The 21072-nt window shown below is 39.3% G+C and overlaps 2 protein-coding genes across 10 annotated transcripts in view; one reads left to right on the plus strand and one right to left on the minus strand.

The window, feature by feature from the left end:
- The window catches only part of PYROXD1 (pyridine nucleotide-disulphide oxidoreductase domain 1), an 11981-nt gene extending 7245 nt beyond the window's left edge, over positions 1-4736 (plus strand). Inside the window, exons 8-12 of the mRNA XM_042050169.1 lie at positions 512-641; positions 1487-1599; positions 2734-2856; positions 3101-3238; positions 3583-4736. Coding sequence (XP_041906103.1) covers positions 512-641; positions 1487-1599; positions 2734-2856; positions 3101-3238; positions 3583-3831 — 753 coding nt within the window. The 3' untranslated portion in view covers positions 3832-4736. The remainder of the gene's footprint in view (positions 1-511; positions 642-1486; positions 1600-2733; positions 2857-3100; positions 3239-3582) is intronic.
- RECQL (RecQ like helicase) lies at positions 489-20974 on the minus strand. Of its 9 annotated transcripts, none has more exons than XR_006019956.1 (16): positions 19863-20910; positions 19474-19546; positions 18163-18360; positions 16122-16301; positions 15486-15592; positions 14343-14541; positions 12723-12889; positions 12253-12334; positions 11047-11195; positions 10837-10954; positions 10050-10188; positions 9255-9346; positions 7278-7497; positions 6076-6205; positions 5634-5882; positions 489-608 (listed from the first exon to the last, which is right to left on the minus strand). XR_006019956.1 is itself a non-coding variant. In XM_042050166.1 (16 exons), exons 3-16 carry the CDS (start codon positions 19487-19489, stop codon positions 5694-5696), a joined length of 1986 nt encoding a protein of 661 aa, XP_041906100.1. In that variant the 5' UTR covers positions 19490-19546; positions 19863-19968; positions 20684-20909; the 3' UTR covers positions 5437-5693. The 9 variants fall into 9 exon arrangements, 7 of the variants coding, with proteins under 7 accessions (XP_041906100.1, XP_041906097.1, XP_041906095.1 ...); XR_006019955.1 differs by having other exon boundaries at positions 489-706; XM_042050166.1 differs by lacking the exon at positions 489-608 and having other exon boundaries at positions 5437-5882; positions 19863-19968; positions 20684-20909.
- Between the last annotated feature and the right edge of the window lie 98 nt (positions 20975-21072).

Here is a 21072-nt window from a genome sequence, read left to right on the forward strand (position 1 = left end):
ACAAAATAATTTAGAGAAACAGGTAACTTTCCAACTTCTGGTTTGAGCTCGGAATATGGTTGAAATGTGGGTTGATGTACAGAATATTTTTTCTTTTTACAGTCTTTAGAACAAAAACTTATTATTGTTATCAGAATTTCATTCATGATAGAAAAACAAAGGACTTGCAATCCTGAAAGACAGAAAAGATAGTTTACTTTATTCTGTTAAGTTTTGAACTCGCTTCCTGTAAGCTCAGGGGAACTTGAATACATTTTCTGGCATGCCAGAAAAATCTAATTGTTACAGACTTTCAAGGAACATCAGATACATGCTGAAAAAGCAGGTAAATTGCCATTGGCTATGGCAAGATCTGTGCCAAAAGAGGAAAAAGTGTGGGAATTCAGTTAGTGGGCTGGGATATATGCTGGGGGGTTTTCCAGTTTAGTAATGTCAATTTAGGTGAAGATAATACTTGCCATTAACAATCTTGTGATTGCTAATCATCATAATTTTGTCAATCTTTCTTTAGTTTTCTCATAAAGTACATATTGAAATACTGTGTGAAGTAAAGAAAATACACTTACAGCAAGAATTTATCCAGCTGCAGCAGACTTCCTTGACTTTTCCTAAAGGAGAAAAAGATGTAGAACCAGATGAGGGTGAGTGCCAGTGCCGATAAGATGTTGAAGATAAATCTGTGCTGGAGCATGTTTGACCTTGTTTGCTGTTTTAAAGCAAATACAGATTTGAAAAATAAATCTTTTATCTCTATAAATTGAGGTCTAGCAGTTCACAGTAATTAAATTTATGGGCTACAATTAAATTACAAAATCTTACGGGTCAGACCCTTTTTTCCACAAAGTAACCAAAATCCTGTATGCAGAATATTCCATCCTTAACACAATCCATTAAAATAATATTTTAATAGTGAAGTTAAAACAGGAGAAAAAAACCACCAACATTTTATATCAAAACTGAAGTAAGCCTTCAAAGTAGAGGAAAATACCCCTTTTTCATTTTAATTATGCCTATAATTTCCACCTAATTAAAATGAATATTTAAAATACTATTTTAGTAATCAGTCACTTTCAACATAAGTCAAATCTGTGACGTTCTTTTTGCTTTTGAGGCACTTCCTGTGCATCTGTAAATTTCTACGCAAAAGAATATTTGGCAATTGCATACTTGAGAGAACACCCCTCAGGATACAGTATTTTCCCCCTACAAATGAGGACTTTAATTGAGGAAAATTCTGAAAAAAGTTATTAGTAGGAGTTGGACATCCAAAATAATTTTTTTTCTCTAGTTCTGAGCAATGGTAAGGAATGTTATAGGTAACCTCTGATAATTTTTTCCTTTTTCTTTTAAAATTTTAATCTTTCTTTACCTATTCAGTTACTTCAAAGGTTTTGTGGGTTTTTTTCTTTTATATCTTATCATAAGACATAATTAATAAAATAATTTGTTGGTTACATTCTAAGGGCAAAATTTTCCCCTTTTTCAGTGTTGTGGCCTGTATATGTAGAATTAACTAATGGAAAAATTTATGGATGCAATTTCATTGTCAGTGCAACTGGAGTTGTGCCTAATGTTGAGCTGTTTCTTGATGGCAATAACGTAAGTATACTGATTTCTTTTGGAGCTTTTCAAGTAAGGTGAAAAAACTTTTTCAGCTGGTTTATGTTTCTGTTTCAACATGAAACATGGATTGCTAAAGAGTAAATATTGTGCAGCAACTCAAAATAAGGCAGGTTGTGTTGATACTGAGACATCCAACGTGATACAGATGTATTTGATTTGTGGTCTTGGTTTACGATGTTGTTCCCCAGGTGTATATACACCATATATATGCAGTATAAACTGTTAAATTAAGCCTATGCAAAGAGAGAAGAGCATCTGTATAATTGGCTAATGTGGCAAAAATGTAGAATAATTTTCGTGTTAATGCTGTACCATATTCTTACCTTTTAAATCATGACATTTGCTCCTGGAAAGGAAGCAACTATTTCCAATATTTTTGATGTGGGACACTGAGCTGTCAGGGTGCTTGTGTTTATTGAGGGAAGTCACCCTGAGTCAGCACCCTAACACAGACGGGGATCCCGGAGTTCTTAAATGCAGCATGAATTTCCAGGCCTCAAGATCATTCCGTTTCTGTGTTCAGTGTCTGCTCAGCAACAACTAAAACATCCCTGGGTTATTAACACCTGGGTTATTAATATTGTTTTCATCACAAATCCAACAAATAGCCCCATACAGGCTACTACTAAAAAATGATCCCAGACAAAACCAGGATGTTAGGGTGTTTGGGATTTAGTGGTGCCATCTCATTAGGAAGTAAAAGTCTGTGCTCTGGTTAAAGCAAATGATGAAAACATAGATCTGATGTTGAGCCATGAGATATTTCCAGGCCTATGCTATAATCTTAGATCAGGAATTAAGTTTCTGCAATGGTATTTTCTTGCTTGGCAAAAATACAAAGTGATCTCTTTAGACTGGGTGTCCCTGTAACTCACAGTGTGATTTGGAATTTGGCAAGCCCTGTTACTTCCCGACCTAGGTATCAGTAACAGTCCTTCAAAAACCTGTGCTGTGGTCTAGAAATAGTAACAATAATGCTTTGTACTTTCCATGGAGGTCTTGCCACTCAGGATGGTCTCATGTTAAATAGTAACGTAACAGATGATTGCTTAAGGCAGAGGAAGTTGAATGAGTTGATGACTTGTTTTATTGCTGATGTGTGCAAACCAGTTTGCTGTGGGTGAAGATGGAGGACTGAAGGTAGACAAGCACATGCACACGTCGCTGCCAGATGTGTACGCAGCTGGAGACATCTGCACGGCGGCGTGGGAGCCGAGCCCTGTGTGGCACCAGGTACATCCTCGGATGCGTGTGATCCACAGGGAATCACACATCAGTGCACACACCGAGGAGTGAAGGGTTAAGCAAGTGGCTAATCCTCAGTGTGTTGACGACAGAGTTTTATGGAGGTGGCTGGAAACTGAGCTGGCCAGCCCTTCTGAGTATTAAAACCACAGAGTCTGCACTGAGGAGAGCAGCGAGTGTGGTTGTGGCACAGTGATGGTCTTGTGACTTAAATCTTTCCAATCTCCTTCAGATGAGGCTGTGGACCCAAGCTCGGCAGATGGGATGGTATGCAGCGAAGTGCATGGCAGCAGATGCGTTAGGGGAATCTATTGATATGGATTTCAGCTTTGAACTATTTGCTCACATTACAAAATTTTTCAATTACAAGGTCAGTACAGTCTGAGTGTTGTAAACCACTGAGTAACATACACTGCTTGCTTATCTTCACTTGCTGAGACTGAGCAGATGCTTTAATATTGACAAAACACGTTTCTTTATATAATTAATCCCATCTTAGATTTTCTCCTTTTGTACTAATGTGTATGGTATTTCAAGGGGAAGATTTTTGAGTCCGCTGTGTGTTTGCAAGCCAGTGGTGGGGGAGGGACCCTAGAGACAAGTATTTCCCTGTTTGCATCACTTTTGAGGCCTAGAAGTGTTAGCAACAGAAATGCTAAAAGCCACTGCAATGCTCTTATGAGAGCTTTTTCTTTTCCCTTTTCCTTCTGTTAGGTGGTGGTTTTGGGAAAGTACAATGCCCAGGGCTTAGGCTCAGACCATGAGCTGATGCTGAGATGTACCAAGGGACACGAGTATGTGAAAGTGGTGATGCAGAATGGCCGAATGATGGGAGCTGTGCTGATTGGTGAAACGGACTTGGAAGAAACCTTTGAAAACTTAATTTTAAATCAAATGGATCTTTCAGCCTATGGTGAAGATCTTCTAAATCCAGATATTGATATAGAAGATTATTTTGATTGAACAATACCCCATTCCCATTTTGAAAGATACCAAGTAATACATCTTAGAAAACTGTTTTCTCAGGATTACCAGAAATGAGGGATAAATGCAATTCTCTGTAAAGATTTTGGGTTGATCTTGCCAAAATACTGACACAGGTACCAGCTAATCTCTGTTGAGCTGGCTCAGATGAACAGAGAAGTTTTAGGGCAGAGGGTGCTCAGAGGTCTTAGTACCTGGAATGTGGGTTGCAAATATAAGGCCTTATGCCTTTTTTTCCCCCCCCATAAGTTTACTTCTGAAATAAATGTATTTTCTACTCAGTTAAGTACAGAACACAAGCTTTGCACAATGAAAGCCAGGATGAGATGGCAGTTGAGAGCAGCTTTTTAACTGCTTGTCCCTTCAGCTGTCCAGGTGTTGGGGTAGAGCTGCACTATTTTGCACAGTGCCAGCCTTGGACAGCAGCTGTTTCATCCTGGCTTTGATTTTGTTCTACCATTGCTACATGGGAGTTGCTATTTATTTAGGGTCAAATTGGGAAGAATTTATTGTACTCCACTCAATGCAGAGTTGGCAGTACAGATTGAGACTTCTCCCAGACAAATCACTTACATTTTTTTGAGAATGACTGTTTTTAACTAAATTAATTCAATTTTTGGCAAAGGTCTTTAGCTCAAGGATGGGTGAAAGACTATAGGCTTTAGTCACTGTCACAATTTTATCAGAAAAATAAAGATGAAGAGCGTGTTCTTAATGATACTTGTTTTATATTTGTTATACACGTAAGTGTTGGGGGAGGAAGGGAGAAGAACCAAAATGCAACCACCCAGAACTTGTGTTTGTTAGTGAAACTGAACTTGCCTTTTTGATCTTTGGCTGCAAAGATGTTAAAAGTAAGTAAATAAAATTGAATATAGCACTCAGCATGTGTGCCTGAGAATGCTTGCAAGCAGCAGTAGCTGTTGAGTTTTTCCCAGGCTGGCAGGTTGTCTTGTGTTTAAACCTAAATTTAGGTACTTTTGCAAAGCACGGAAGTTATAAATTTCTATCTGAATAACAAGCTAGAGAAATCTAATTCTAAAAGCAACAGACATTTCAAAGGGACAAATACACATAATATTTCACTCATAAATACAGTATTTCACTCAAATATACCACAGTGGGTGTAGGGACACATGTCCTTGCTCAGAACTGCAGAGGTGGCAATGCCCACATGGGCTGGGCCAACCAGCCCTGGCAGAGCAGCAGCTTTGACCCAGCCAGGGCTCCAGAGGAAGGATGCAGCAGCATCCCAGTCTCTGGCTGTCCGATGTCACTCCCTGGGACTGGTGACAGCAGCCGCCCTGGGGAAGCTGTGCTGTGGCTGCAGTGGAGTCACTGGTGAAGGAGGAGAGTCACCTGCACAGCAGGCAGAAGGAACAGGAGGTGACAGGGTCTCCAGACACACTGCAGAGCTAAGGACCACCACAGTCCTGTGCTGCAAAGGAGGGAAACTTCAAGATGACTCTCACGGGAGTAGTGGGTGGAGACTCCCACAGGAAGGAAGTCTGGAAACCTCTGAAAGTCCGTCCCAGATGGCATGATCCTGCCATAGTGTTACTATATAGTACACTTCCAAAAGAGTTAAAAAAGCAACATGGTTTAATACAGGTTTTGTAATCATTGATGTATCCTAAGATATGCACCAATTATTTTGATAGGAAACACTTTTTCCTTTACTACTAGCCTCCTTCTAGATTTGACAGTTTTTAAGAATATTTGTTCCCTGTTCAGTGTTTATTAAATAAAAATACCATTACTAAAGCACAAACTGAACTTACACACTGCATTGTCCATGGAGCAGCAACCATGATTAGATCCTAAATTGTAGTCTGTGACACTCAGTCAATAACTACTGGTTGGTCATTTCCACCTGCCTGAAGCTTAGGCTTCTTTGCTTTTAAGTTAGGACCACAGCTGGGCCGTTTATGTTCCTGTGATTTCTTCACCACTGAATCTTGGACAGTCTTTGATACAGTCTGGGCATTTTCTCTGCTTCCTTTCAAATTTGAAGATTGGGATGGTTTGACCTGTAAGATATAAAGACTTCAATTAAAATTCTAACATTGTTTTCCTTCTTTTTCCATGTTCCCACGTAAGAGAGAAGATATTTATGAGGTTGACTGCATTACTACAAAACATATTTTGAGCAGATACCAAATAATTAAATTAAGCTCTAATGGAGAAGATATCTATATAGCAAACCAGTACAGATCTAAATACCTTGAAAACACTTTTCCCGTTTGTTATCCCTTCTATGGTGATCACGTGTCCATCATTTTTCAGCAGCCGGGCTTTCGGTCCCACCTTCAGGTAGGATATTGTAGCAAAGGCTGTGAAGCTGAAATCCTCCCTGCATGAATTAAATCAGTGTTACAAGGGAAGGCTGGAGACAGAGGCCAGACTATGCAGGGGGAAAAAAATCATAGAATCATTAAGGTTAGAAAAGACCTCCAAGATCAAGTCCAACCATCAAGCCAGCACCGCCACTAAACATGTCCTCAGGTGCCATATCCACATGTTTTGTGAACACTCCCAGGGATGGTGACTTCACCACTTCCCTGGGCAGCCTGCTTTGATCTCAACAACTCTTCCCATATTGAAAGGGACACATAACCCTTCACATAATCCATTCTGATGGATGTTCCAAACAGCAGCTTCATTCTGCTTTACCTATCCAAGCAGGCACTCGGTTGATTTAGAGCTACTCTGGCCAACACTTATTACAATTCAGTTTGTGGACCTTTAAACACACAAAAACACTCAGACATGCACTTGGTCAATCTCTTGAAACACGTGGAGGAAAAGGAAAAAAGATGTAATAAGTCATCTGCTCACCCTCTTAGTAATATAAAAAAAAAAGTCAGCTGTATGGAGAGATGCAAAGAAAAATTAAGACAAAATAAAGGGATTAGGTCATTTGTAGATATTCTTGAATTTATAAAATTGTATGAGAAGACAAAACACATAGCACACAGACAGCTTACAGAGGCAGCACTGTTATTTTACTATACTTTCTTAAAATTTCTGAGTAGCATTTTACACATTAGCCAGTCTTTCCTGACTTAGACATCATATGGGCTTTTGCCTTCCTTATGCATGGAATGTGAGTGAGATCTGTATAAACTGCAGGCTTCTCCAAAATGAATCCTGCTGCAGATTTAAACGTTCTATCTGAATATAGAAGACCCTAGCTTTTTAAAATTGCACAAGATGCAGCATGTCAAATGTTCCTCCAACTTTTGAAATAGAAATAGAGCAATATTTGGAGCATTTTTAAGAATACATTAAATGCATCTGAAATAAAAACAAGAATACAGAATGTATCCATTAGTATTATACAGAAGTTACAAGAGAGCAAAGAAAAATGACTACTGAATGTTAAAAAACCAAAACAAAGAAAACAAAATAGTTGTCTTACATACTTCAGATACTGCTGCAGCAATAAATGGGCAATAATTCTCTCCAGCTCCTCTCGAGGGTGCTTGGGTGGAGTAACTTCAGGCACCCTGAATTTGGACACACCTTTCCCAGACCAGGCATCAATTAATTTCAGTGGGGTGAGCTTCTCACTCATGCTGTCAGCTTGCTCAATGATCTTGATTAGATCCCTGCAGTATCCTGTTACATCCATCTTCTCACAAGCTGCAAGTAAAAGTAAAGGAACTAAATAGAAAGTTCTTTGTAGTTATATATAGCTATTAATACATATCTTTGTGCTGTATAATAGCAATACTTTTTTTGTTTTGCTTTTATACTAACTTAACAAATAAAGTGGTAACTTTTCTTCTGTCAAATCAGGATATATGTATACTCACATATTTTTCTCCATTATTGAAACTCCCATCTGACAAACATTTATACTTGTATTTAATGTTACAAACCAGAAATTATTTCAAAGCATAAAATTTGCAATGTAGCTACTATGTTACTCTAGAACTGGATTCCTTTTCCTCACCCACAGTGTTTATTATGAAAAGATTAGAGAGCACAGAAGAGGTGAAGACTGTGAGACATTTCTTCTCTCAAGACAGATATGGACAAAATGAGACAGACATAAAAAGCAATAATTACATTATAATAATTAGCTTCATGATCAATAACAATTCTGAGCACCAACTCATCAACGTAGTACATAATGATCAGATCATGGCACGGAATTACCTCAACTGACTGACACTAAGGATTAAGTACTGTAAAACAAGTACTACTGCTAAGTTTCCTTAGAGCTTGCTTAACTATCAAAAGGCCCTAGAGGTGAAGAAGTAAACAGGATATATTTCAACTTCATTTCATCACAGGGCTCCTGCAAGCCTTGGGGACAAGCCAGCTCCATACTCTTCCCAAACTCTGATCCCAGAGTACATTTCAGCTAAGCCCCATTTCTAATTAGGAGATAACAAGACATTGTTACTTGCAAGATTTTGCAAAAGACTTTTATTATACAATAAAACTGTATAATGAAAAAAAGTTAAATTTTGGTTTGTCTGCTTTACACCCCAGAAACATAGGGGGAAATAAAGTCGTTATGAGAACAGCTTTGAATACAGAATTGTTCCTAAGTTTTTTCAAGTGTTGATCACTGTATTATCCAAATGCTTTTTGCAACAGATATGTGTTATGAGGAGACAGTATTTTCCACATATTACAAGAATTCACCTAGTTGGTCCTCAGTAAGATTTAAGGTGATTTTGTGCAACCTTTAGAGATGCCCAAGACCAACTTTCTCTCAGCTCTTTCAGAGCTTTCTTGCTTTCCATGGGGTTTCCCATGTTCAAGTCACAGCACTCACTTTTTAAGTGCAACAACAGATGCTTTGTTCATCTTCTGAGTCTTTCAGCTTTCTGAAATCACAAGCAAAACCTTGAATTAGAGTGCTCAGTTGTTCTGCACACCTGTCATGTGCAGTCCTGACACAGGAACATCTCATGAGCGTGCAGCCCTGAAATCCTCAGGGATTTTTCCAGGCAAGTTGTGAGAGGCCGTGCAAACTGTACCTTCCTCAGAGCCTGAGTGTGACAGTATGACATGCAGGGGCTCCTTCTCAATAAAGCTTTCACACCCAAAAAAATCCTGAAACAAAACCTGACACAACCAGAATCCTTTTAAAACAGGTAAGCCAATCTCCCCCTTGCCCCACCTTTTCTTTTGGGAACAGGTGAACAGCTGAGCCTGAAAAATACCAAAGTGTCCAACCTCAGGCAAAAAGCCAAACAAGGAAGTATCCTGCTAAACACCCTGAACTTGGCAACAGCAGGCCACCAAAAACTGATGTCCATAACAAATCTGCACCTTGAAAACAGTCAGTAATACAAGCACAGATCCCAAAATTTGCTTATAGTTTTTCTACACAAGGTGTTTCTTTAAATCAACTTTTCCTATGTTCTCTGTCCTTTACCTACCATTCTCTCTACAGCAGTTATCACACATTCTGTTGCAGTTTGCAGAATCCCACACTTCATCAAAGTGGTGGGCTATGAGCACCCGGCGACACCTAAAGAGCAGAGAGCAGAGGGAGGCTATAGAACACAAGTGAATTTATAACACCTCTGTTATACGTCATGAAAATGGCAAAAAAGGTCCCTAGGGACAGCTCAGATCTCAAAACAAGCATGAAGAATTATCACAGGAAAAATCAGAGAACAAATACTGCAACACCAGTATTCCCTATCAGCTGTGCCAATAGGAATAATGATTTAACACTGGTGTAGGAACAGTTTGGTTGAAGCGGAAAAGTATAATCTGCAATTTCAAGAGAATGAAAAATGGTAAGAATATGAACTCATTGTTACACTGAGACCACCAAAGGCTTTACTGGATGCACCAGTTGTCCACAGCACAGGTATACCCGTTTTCCATGAAGTATTCCAGACAGCTCAGTGGAGCAGGTGAAGCATTAAACACTCTAGCTTAGAGTCAAAACCAAAGCATTCCAGTATTTCCTCCGACTGAAATCCAAACAGTGTTTGTTGACAGGTATTTCACCTCAACATAACCACTTCCAGAATTGAATCCTGAAGCTGGCAAGCCCATTCCTGTTTTTGTGGGTAGTTTTGTTTGGTGATGGGTTCATTTTGGTTTTGTTTCCTGTTTTTTCTTTTGTTTTGGTTTTTTTTTTTTTTTTTAATGCCCTCTAAAAACCCCAACAAAGTTGGCCTATTTAAAAACTAAGCAACCAAGCCACCACAGTAACTTACTTGTTCATATTTTGGCAATAAGATACCATATCATACAGCTTCTCTTGGCCAACATTTTCCATCACTACCATTGAGCTGATTCTGAATATATCTCCGAACCCGTAATACAAAATGCAGTCAGCTTTTTGGTCATCTCTACCTGCAATGCATTAAAATGAACAGAAAATTAAAACCTCAACCAATTGCCCCTCAAGTTCCTTGAAAAGCTTTTCTCCACATAGACTCAAATCTGCCTTTAAAAAAGTACTGAAATGAACAAGATCAAAAAAACCAAAACACCACAAAATGTTTTTTGGGGGGGGAGGGGGAGATTGGCCAGAACAGGCATTTAGTGCTGCTGAACATTGATCAATTCTTAAAATTCCCTGCTCCAGACTCCCCATCCTACTTGTATTTCTGAAATTCATACAGTGATTAAACACCATCTAGAGACAATCTGAGCAAATCATACATCCCAGTCACTATACAAAATAAAAAAATGAAAAATTGTATGTCAAATCCATGTCATCTTATTCTGGTAAGCCACAGACGTGATAAAAATCAAGTAATTAAAAAAATGCAGAGTGGAGGTCTAGGTACCCAGACATTCTTTGTTATACTGCAGTAGAGGCCAGGTCATGAATGCAGTTTATATTTACAGCCTCTTTACAGAGGCAGTGTCATTTTACCCTTTGAAAACTATCTCAAAGCCAGGAGACTTTGCACAAATGCCTGGAAAACTGAAGGACAGTTTTACTGGTTTAATGGATGTAAATGGCAACTTCACAAAAGCCACTTCCTAGAATACCTGCACGTCCACTCTCTTGGTAGTAGTTTTCCATGGACTTGCTCATAGAGTGATGGATTACAAACCTCACATCAGGTTTATCAATTCCCATGCCAAAAGCAACTGTTGCCACTACAACCTGGAAAAAAGAAAAAGATTAAGAAATCATCAAGGTACCAAACCACAATTTGTTTAAATGAGACGTAAGTACATGAACAGTATTTACTTAACCTGGATTTGATTTGTTGCCCATCCTTTATGAACTTTGGTTTTATATTTAGCATCCATGTTTGCATGGTAAGTCCCTGCCTTGATTCCCAGTTTCTGCAAACTCACAGTAACTTGCTCAGAATCCTTCTGAGAAAAACAGTACACAATTCCTGCACAAAAGTGAAAGAGGTCTTGTAATGCCTTAAAAAGGCCAAACAATCCCCAATACTTAAAAAACAATTGTGAAAGTTTTATTAGCTTATAAAAGAAATAATTTAAAAACACTATACAGTCTTTGAGCTTGTTTAGTCCATGGTATTGGTATTCATGAAGGAAACTTCAATTATCAGCTTGGACCTGATGGCTAAAGAGGAAATACAGGTGCCAATCCATAGAATCATGGAAGTATCCTATTAATGCTCAAGGAGGACAATGCTTATTAAAGCTACTATAAAGAGGTGCTGCTATTCCTTATGACATCTATGGCATCTCACCTGAGGTTTCAGTTAAATCTGCTTTTTGTCATTAGCCAGGCTGGGCTAAATCAGGGATTATACACAAAGCCATGTGATTTGTGATCATCTTAGCACAGTTTGTGCTCAGGGAGCTGCTCCTCACAGCCACAGAGCTCCAAGCAGAGACAGGGACAGACTGCTGCTCCAGAAACCTGGGTTCTGCTGCCTTGGAAAGATGTCTCTCCTCTTTATTTCCACTACATAATTTATTGATTACACAAGTCCAACCTTTACAGTTCTGCTTTTATCTACAATTAACCCCATAACACCCATTCTGGGCACTGAGTAACAGATGACCCTTATGATCAAATATGAAAAAACATGTTAAAGATAACAAGTATCCTGACACATAGATACTAAATAATGTGTGATTTAAGAACACAGAGACAACCTTTTCTGAGCTTTGCTTTTCCAATCTTAAAACTTCCTATTATTCTTACCTATGTAAACATTGTTCTACAGACATCAACATTCTAGTTCAATACTTCAGAAGATACGAGTAAGCAGTAAAGACATTTAAACACCAATGAACGAAGAGAGAAATTATTCAAGGTATGGATCTTATAAATTTAATTTATTCTAATGCTGGATGTTTAATGTATGGTAAAGGCAGAATTTCTCTACATGCTTCAAGATCACTTGAAAACATCCCAATATCCTTGTAATGCTGAAGGTTATGAAAAATAACATGTGTCTTTTTGACACTTTTTACCTGACAGTCCTTTGTATCTTCCATTAATGGTCTTAACTATGTCCTCAATGAAATCTTCGTTATTTGAAGGCTTATGCCGAACCTCAAAAATATATTATGCACAAGTCAGAGTTCAAGTGGGCAAACAGTCTGCCAAAAACCTTTTTTCACTTTTTCCAGTATAATAAACACAACTCTTCTGCCATTTAAAAAAAATTACTATATTCTCTTTATGAACAATCAGATTACAACTCAAAAGTCCACAGAAAAATAAACCCCAAAACAAACCTGCAAGCTTTCCCCACAAAGAACAATAAACAAACCTGTGGCCAGAGTGAAAATACAGCACAACACAATAATTCACAACCTTTTTGCCATCATGGGACATATTTTCCAACAGGTTGAAGCAGTCTGAACCTGCCGCCTGCCTTTCTCCTTCCCAGAGACAGCACAACAGCACTGCAGCCAAAAAAACAGGTAACAAGACCTACCTCATAGTAAAGGTTGGGTCGGTTGAAGGAAGCAGTAAAGGTAATGCACTTCTGAACATGCAAAATGTTCTGAGCATCCTTTAAAACGTGATTGGTAGCTGTTGCTGTCAATCCAATCAAGGGAGTATTGGGAAACTGTCTTTTCAAGATGCCAAGAGACTTGTAGTCTAAGCAAGAAAACAAAAAGGGGAAAGAAAAAGATTTTTCATACCACAAATGCAAACTTAAAAAGACATTCATGTAGATAGTATTTAATGGGGTAATACTGCAATAAATGTTATTACTGCTAAACTACTACAGAACTAGTTTACACATCCAAAGGAAGTAACAAGCAGATTGCACTTGTCAAAAGAGATGCCTTCTAATTGAATTTTAAAGAAGCAATCACAGAATCATTTGGGTTGGAAAACACCTTAAAGACCATCTCGTTCCAACCCCCCTGCCATGGGCAGGGACACCTTCCCTTCCACTACACCAGGTTGCTCACAGCCCCATCCAACCTGGCCTTGAACACCTCCAGGGATGGGGCATCCATAACTTCTCTGGGCAACTGTTCCCATGCCTCACCACCTCACAGAAAAGGATTTCTTCCTAATATCCAGTCTAAATGTACTCTCAGTTTGAAGCTATTCCCCCTTGGCCTGTCACTCCAGGCTCTTCTAAAAAGGCCCTCCCCAGTTTTCTCTTAGGCACCCTCCAGGTACTGTAAGGCTGCAATTATCAGCCACAATTCAGACGGCAAAAATATATGGAAATATAAATTTTTAAAAAGTTAGAAAAATATGTGTGGCACTGTATTAAACAACACTCAGGTTATTTTGTAGGTGTGTTTTTACGGCTTTTGAGTAAACTGAACTTTTCTAATAAACAAGCAATGTGGAATTTGGATACATAGCTCAGACTGTAATAATAAAAGATGTTAAAGGCTCAGTACTGACAATCACCTGCTGCCTTAGAACAGAAATGCAGCCAGAGGTACATATCCAAATTCCACACTGCCTGTTGAACTAGCCTGGCTCTTGGCTCAGGCGCCACTTTCTAGCAAAACCGCTAAGAGTGACTTTACAATTAATATTGCTTCAAATCAGGTTTTCTTTCAAAGACAAAGAAACAGTAACCAACAATATTCTATAATCTCCAAGAGAGGAAAAAGACTGAAGCACACCTTCTTTTCCTGTAAGCAAAGGACATTTGTTTCCACTTGCTTTAGAGATGATTAAAATATGCCTCATGAATTTACAATATGCTCTACCTCTTTCACCGTAGGTGCCAGGGAGTAGTGTACAGAATGACACTTTCATGTAGCAGTAGATTAAAGGTAACTATTGTCCATATTAAAGATGCCAGCTAAAACCTTTGATTTTATAAAGCTCCAATTAAAGTAAGCTGAATAAGGCGTTTTTCAGAATACTGACAGCAAAATCTATGTTGAAATCATCACTGGTAGGGACTTAGCTCCTGGACAATTTGCAAATTAAAGTCCTTGAGCTAACACAGGTACTTGTCACACATTAAGAATTTACTTAACACATGAAGAAAGCAGCTGGCCTTATTTCAGGCCCAAGTCATTATGCACTGATGCCTGAAGAACCATGCAAAAGGCATTTGTGAGGAGCATACCAGGCCTGAAGTCATGGCCCCACTGACTGCAGCAATGCACCTCATCCACAGCGATGCGAGCCAGGCACCCAGCCTGATAAGCCTTCTCCAGCTTGGACATGAACATTTTGCTCTTTGCAATCTTCTCAGGGGTCACATAAATGAGCTTCAGTTTTGAATTCCTGTTCAGCATTTCTGTGTGGACCCACTTCACATGTTCCTGTTCAAAACAAAACGAGAGAGCAGGGGGTAACAAACTGGGACAACACACTGAGGTTGCCTAGTGCTAAGGTTCTTAAGAGGTGATTAGCAATTCATAAGGTGTAATTAACAGAGACTGATAAACTGTTCCACGGTATTGACCACTACAATCCTTTGTAGAAGATCACGATATATAAAATGGTCATTTTAATACTTAGAAAATCTGTGATGGAACTTTGAAGAAGCAAAATGTTGAATATGTGTCTTTGCTCCATCGTGTGGTATCAATATTTTCCCAATAAACTATGATGTACCAAACATGCCTGTGATACTGCAAGTGTAAAATAACTCCTTGCACACAACAGTGGTTTTTATTACTGAGTTTTCAGAGTGCTCTGCATCAAAGCAGGCTTCAAGTTTGGCACAAGCACATTTGACTTATCGAATCCATTGTCACATGCAAGTTACTGATCACGGCCTCCTGCTAGTCAGGAAATAACTGTAAAAGAAGCAATTGTCTAGTAAGAGACTGGGAAATAAGTTGCTTCTTGGCCTCTGGATCAAACAGCTCGCCACCCTATAGTAAGAGAGAAATAATTATATGTAAAAGCCTGCACTGCTCAACATGGTAGTAGTGGACAAAAATCACCTACTTCAAGTCTAGAAACTGAGTAAAAATGTACAACACACACCAGCCAAAGGTACTTCACATCCTCTAAATAGCTCCAAGAAATCTATTTATTCCACAGAAGGTGTTGGTTCCCATGTGTTGTTGTCAGTAAAACATGAACACAAGATACTTAACCACCTTGCCCATATCACAGCACCCTCCTGGCTGTTGATAGATACTGTTGATAGAACAGCATTAGCTGATAAATCTCTCATCCATTCAACATTCACAAGTAACTACACAGAGGGGAGACACCAGCACATACACCACAAAACACGTGAAGTTAAACATACCTTGCTGCTTGAGGCATTTAATAAAGCTGCAGAAATACCAAGCTGTTCCAAAACCATGAGCTGATCTTCCATGAGAGATATCAAAGGACATATCACCAGTGTGAAACCTGTAACAACCAATCGTTGTGCAAACTGAGCAGTTCAGATGTCACAAATCTCCTCTAATTCTTTTTACTGATGTGTCAGCCCTGCTCTGAAGACACTTCCAGATGTAAGCTTAAGCTTCATACACAGCAGCAAATTCCCCTCCTAGATAGCTGGCACGTGAGTGCCAGATCCCATAGGGATAATTCTTATTAAAGGCCCATGGCATGCACCTCCCCACAGGGTCTAGACCACGAACAACTGAGCTGCAACAGACAGAGTATAAAGATATACAAAACAAAACAAGTTGGATATCTGTGTCATGAGGTGCTGATTTACCATAGAACTAAGCAGTGACAGGTAGTGGTAAATTTGGCCTTTGTAAACAAGTAAACTTCCAGTGCAATTGAATGAGTTATTAAAAAAACCTAACAAAACCAAATCAACCAAACAAAAACCACACCAAATAATGTTCATTCTCCAAATAACTATAAAAGGGAGAAAATAAATCTAATTCTTTATATTATGTCCTTTTTTTTCCCCCTTCCATACCATCAGAACAGACAGCTGGTAACTGGTAACAAAGGCTCTTTCCACCACCCGTAGGCATGACAAGAAATATATCCTTTCCTGCCATTGCAGCATTTACTGTTTCAAGTTGCAGGGATCTAAACTTCTGGAGTTTAAATTTGCTCTGCAGTGCAGTCTTTATCTTCTCATACCATGGAAAATCTGTTAAGGGAAAAAAACAACTCAACAAACACATTTCATAAGCAAATTAAAATGTAAGAAGGAGGAGTAATTTACATATTCAATAACTAAATCTGGCAGCAACACAATTTTAGATCTGGAAAAGTGTTTAAAGATTCAATAATGGCACAGAAAAAGCTCCACACAACCTGAGTCTGGATACACCATTTTCTAGGGTGGACCTTTGAAAACTCAAATTGTAAACACAATCCACCTCCAGACCAAAGCTCTCATTGCACATGGATGTGAACTAATGTGAAATACTCAAAACAGATGAACTTCAGAGTGCTAATGATCGTGTTAACTCATTAGTCCAAAATTAACTAGAAATTAGAAACCCCCCTGAAAATAAATAAAACCAGACACTGAGCCCTACAAGAGTTACTCAAATGCTTCCCTCATATAAATGCAGCAATTACAAATAGTATAATTGAGTAGGGATACAATTTTTCCATATATTCCATCAGTAATAAGCATTTGTAAAAACAACAAAAAAAAAAGGAGGCGGAAAAGTTGTTTAATCTTCCCCAAAATCACCACCCCAACATGCTTATAATAGGTTTTTCTTTTCTTCAATAAAGAGCTAAAGACTGCATTTTTTAAAGATGAAATACTGTAAAAACTTAAATTATGCTTCCTGATGCATCTTTTTGGTACTATTAAAATTAAAATGCAGAAAAACCGTGGGAGCTCCGGGTTACACCACATGCAATGCAAGTATTAACTCTGGGGCCTGAGGTGACATTGCAAAGAAATTTACAAAGAGCACAGTCAAAATCCAAGGCTCTCTGAAACCAAGAAAAGCCTCCCACTAACTTCCATGAGCTTTCTACTGGGAACAAATTTAGCTGCTGCTCTTGTTCAACACATACACAGCATCTGATTGCAAAGATACTAATTTTCAAAGCACAGGAAGACAGAATTAGGCATAGAACTACACAAACCAAGTGATTTTTTCAATAGCATAATTTGCAATGATAAAGTATCAGTATTCTTACATTTGCATAGTACTCCTCAAACACATAGATAAATATGGATTCAACTACAACATTAATTTCATTTTTTAAAAAGACAAAAAAGCTTATATATACAATAGATATAGGCATTTCCAAATTGAAAATTAAATTAAAATGGAGAAAAAAAAATATCTGAGTAAAATTTGGCAAGGCATAACATGGCCAAGAACCACCAACTACCCAGGACTTCAGTTAATGTTTAACTTGAAAGACAGCAGCCCTCACACCACCACGAGGCACTAATTCTACCACAATAATGTATTCTAGGTTATTTTTGGCAGTCGGCATCCATCTAATTCGCATTAATTTGGTAAGACAATGAGGCTACATAACCCATCACAAATGCCACCAATGTCCTACCCACTCAAGCAAGAGGAAACACAAAACCAGCAAGAAACAACTCTAAGTGCAAAATTGTCAGTTTCAAATCCTGACAAAATCCAGAGCAATTTGTTTTACTACACAAACAAGGATAAGTATTGCAATATAATTTAAGTATTTAGTATACAAGTATTGTAATAAAAATTTACTCTGGGATTCTAAGAGCAAATCAAATCATGACTTTGCAACAAGCAAAGAATTAAAGTAGTTATAACAGGCCATTCTGACAGAACAGATAATTCTGCCCAGAACAACTCAAGATTAGCGTTTAGGAATATCCAGTGAGACAAGTACAAACATTACCCCATTACCTTGGCATGTCAGCCAGCTGATGAAAATCGAATAGGACAATACCATTATCCAAACAAAACTCTGTATAAAGTGCAATTTCCTCTACTGAATTAGATCACCTTTCTGCTAAAATATTAGAATTTGAATCTGCAAACCTTTTTTGTTCCATTCCTCAGCTGAGGTTTCAGTGTCTTTACTTCCACCTGCCTCCAAGTCTCCTGAGGACTGTTTTATCAGATTCTTTACTCTCATCTTCTTTTGAAGGAGTTCCTGCTGCTTATCCACAAGCTCCTGTATCTGCATCTCCACTGCTTGCAGCTCATTCTCAATGGACACCAGCACCTCCTCTAGCACTGCAAGGAAAAGCAAGAAGGCGGCACAATAGAGACTAGTCATGTGCTGATGCCAGTTTTAATTATATTAATTGTACTCCAATCCCAACGTAAGCATAACACAAACAAGTTGTTAATAGAAAGCATTTATTTACATGTGAGAAGCAACATTAACCTCAGCAAGTCAAATTCTTCTGGAGCTGAAAACAGGGCCATTAGCAAAAAGCTAATGTTTCATGCACCAAGATCTCCCTCCTGCACAGAACAAGAGGATCTGATGAACAACAAGGTTTGGATATAGCAGAAAATGCTTTTACAAACACAAGCCATCGTTCACGTGAAAAAAATGAAGGAAACACTCCTCAAAAGCTTAGGTTACACACGTGAATCTTTGGCAGGAATTTGCCTCTTTCCATCCCAATAGGCATGTGTGTGAATTGCAGATTGTGTTCTAGAAGCCAATCCCCAGAGTTTAAAAGAATAATTAACACATACGCCTGCATGCCAAGCATGTATCACTATTTCAGAGCCGGGTCAGAAAAGCATAAGAAGAAATTACTTCCTCCCCCACACCCAGAAAACCCAAGAGATTTTGGTCCAACCAGAGCAGATATGGTAATATGGTTATGGAAACAAAAATGTGTGATATGGAAAAAATATCCTCATTTCAAGTGGCACAAAATGGTGACAAGTTGTCTTCCTAAATGCCCACTGCTACTCAGCAGAAAAGAGTTACAAATATCTTAAAATACGAAGCACATTTTCAAAATATTGAAAACCAAGTAATTTCCTTGACAAACTTGATTTTCATCATACAATAGCTTGGGTTGGAAGGGACCTTAAAGCTCATCTTGTTCCAACCCCTCTGCCACTAGAACAGGTTGCCCAGAGCCCCATCCAAAGTGGCCTTGAACACTTCCAGGGATGGGGCATTTTGGGTTAGTTTTACCTAAGAAATAAAAAGTTTTCCAGTAAAAGAATTTTTTTCCTTCAAATCTTAAGTATAATAGCACAGACCTCACAAACTCTTTTCTACATACCATAAATTCATATAAATAACAATAAGTAACATCAGGTGATTGTGTCTGTTAAACAACAGCAAAATGAACATATGGAATATTAATTGTGGATTACCTGCAACAGCTGTCATCTTTAGAGATTAAAGAATGTTATCCTTAGGAGATCTTATTTAACCAAGCAACTGTCACTAAAAAGAAAATGAAATAAATATATCTTAAAATATATTTTATAAGGCAACCTTCTCAACTTAGAACAAATTTACTGCAGGAGATTCTTCATTACCAGAGCTGTTAATGTAACAGTTTAAGAACTGGTTAATTTAATTTGCTTATGTAAAGAAGCTCCACTAGATGACAACTGCTTTCTCCCTTCTGCAAAATGGATGAACACAAACTCACAACCAATTCCACAACCCACCAGGCTTCTAAATGAATCCAAGTGAATTTTGACCAAGTCATAAATTTCCTGCAAGAAGAATGCTCTAACGTAGACCAGTCACTCACCAAGTGTCCATTATCTTTTTTGATCTCTTCAAAGACCATTTTACAGAAGTTTGAACACATTATGTTGTGCCCCTTAGAAAGGGAGCCACCATAAGACCTAGAGGACCTGTTAGGAGGAAGTGAAAATGTGGTTTGGTTCAGAGAAGGGGGATTGATTTTGAATAGATCATCAGTGAAATGAACATAGAATTCTATTTATTGGCTCATTTTTTGAACAACAATCTTCGCCATATTATACGTTAACAATACCAAACTCAAGAAACTTGATGTTTTCTCTCTGTTATTGAATTTTGAACTATTTATTACATAGATAGAAGCAGAGTCTAATGGAAGGTGAAAGGGAATAAATTCAGCAGATCCTCACTATCAGCTGATTCCACCATAACAAAGATCTTCCCCGCTCCTATAAATGGAGGAGGAAATATATATTAAAAATGATGTGTGAATAAAACACTTCAGCATCACCCAGGGCCAGATCCAGACGCCTCTTAATCCCCTCCAGGGATGGTGACTCCACCACATCCCTGGGCAACCTACTCCAGTGTGGGAATATTCATACGCATATAGTGTGACTATTATATGGAACACATACACGAAGATATATAGTGAACATATACATTGGAATATCCTCCGCACTCCTCACCCACACGCCAGCCGCGGGCACGGTGCTTTTCAGGCCGGAAGCACCTACTCGGTAGGGCTGCAGGGCGGGGATAGATGGACGGACGGACGGAGGCTGCGGACGGCAGGCAAGGAAGCCCCTGCTCGGCGATGCAGGATGGAGCAAGGGAAGGAGACTGCTGGGGGAGGCAAAGAAGCACCTGCTCAGGGAGTGCAGGGAAGGGAGGCACTTCCTCGGTGGATGCAGGGCGGAGCGGGACGGATGAAGGGATAGAGACTACCAGGGCCAGGCAGGGGACGCCACCGCGCCTCGCTGCTGTGTCCTCCCGTGCGGCGGGCTCAGGCCCGGCTCCGACTGATAGCTCCCACAGCTACCCCAAGGGTTAGTACCAGCCGCGCTCCCGCGCCTTTTATCCCTTATCCCTCACCCTCACCCGCGCCGCGCCCCCGCTCCCACCTGTGCCGCGCGCGCCGGCCCCGCCCCTTCCGCCGCCCGCCCTCAGCCACTGGCGTGCGAGGCCCGCCGCGAGCGCCGCCTCTCCGCCAATCAGCGCCGGCCGCGGGCCGTGGGCGGGGGAGCGCGCCCGAG

The sequence above is a fragment of the Corvus kubaryi genome, unplaced genomic scaffold (genome assembly GCF_017639235.1).
Source record: "Corvus kubaryi isolate FWS band 111438036 unplaced genomic scaffold, C.kubaryi_AGA036_p1.0 72, whole genome shotgun sequence".
Classification (NCBI taxonomy): Eukaryota; Metazoa; Chordata; class Aves; order Passeriformes; family Corvidae; genus Corvus; species Corvus kubaryi.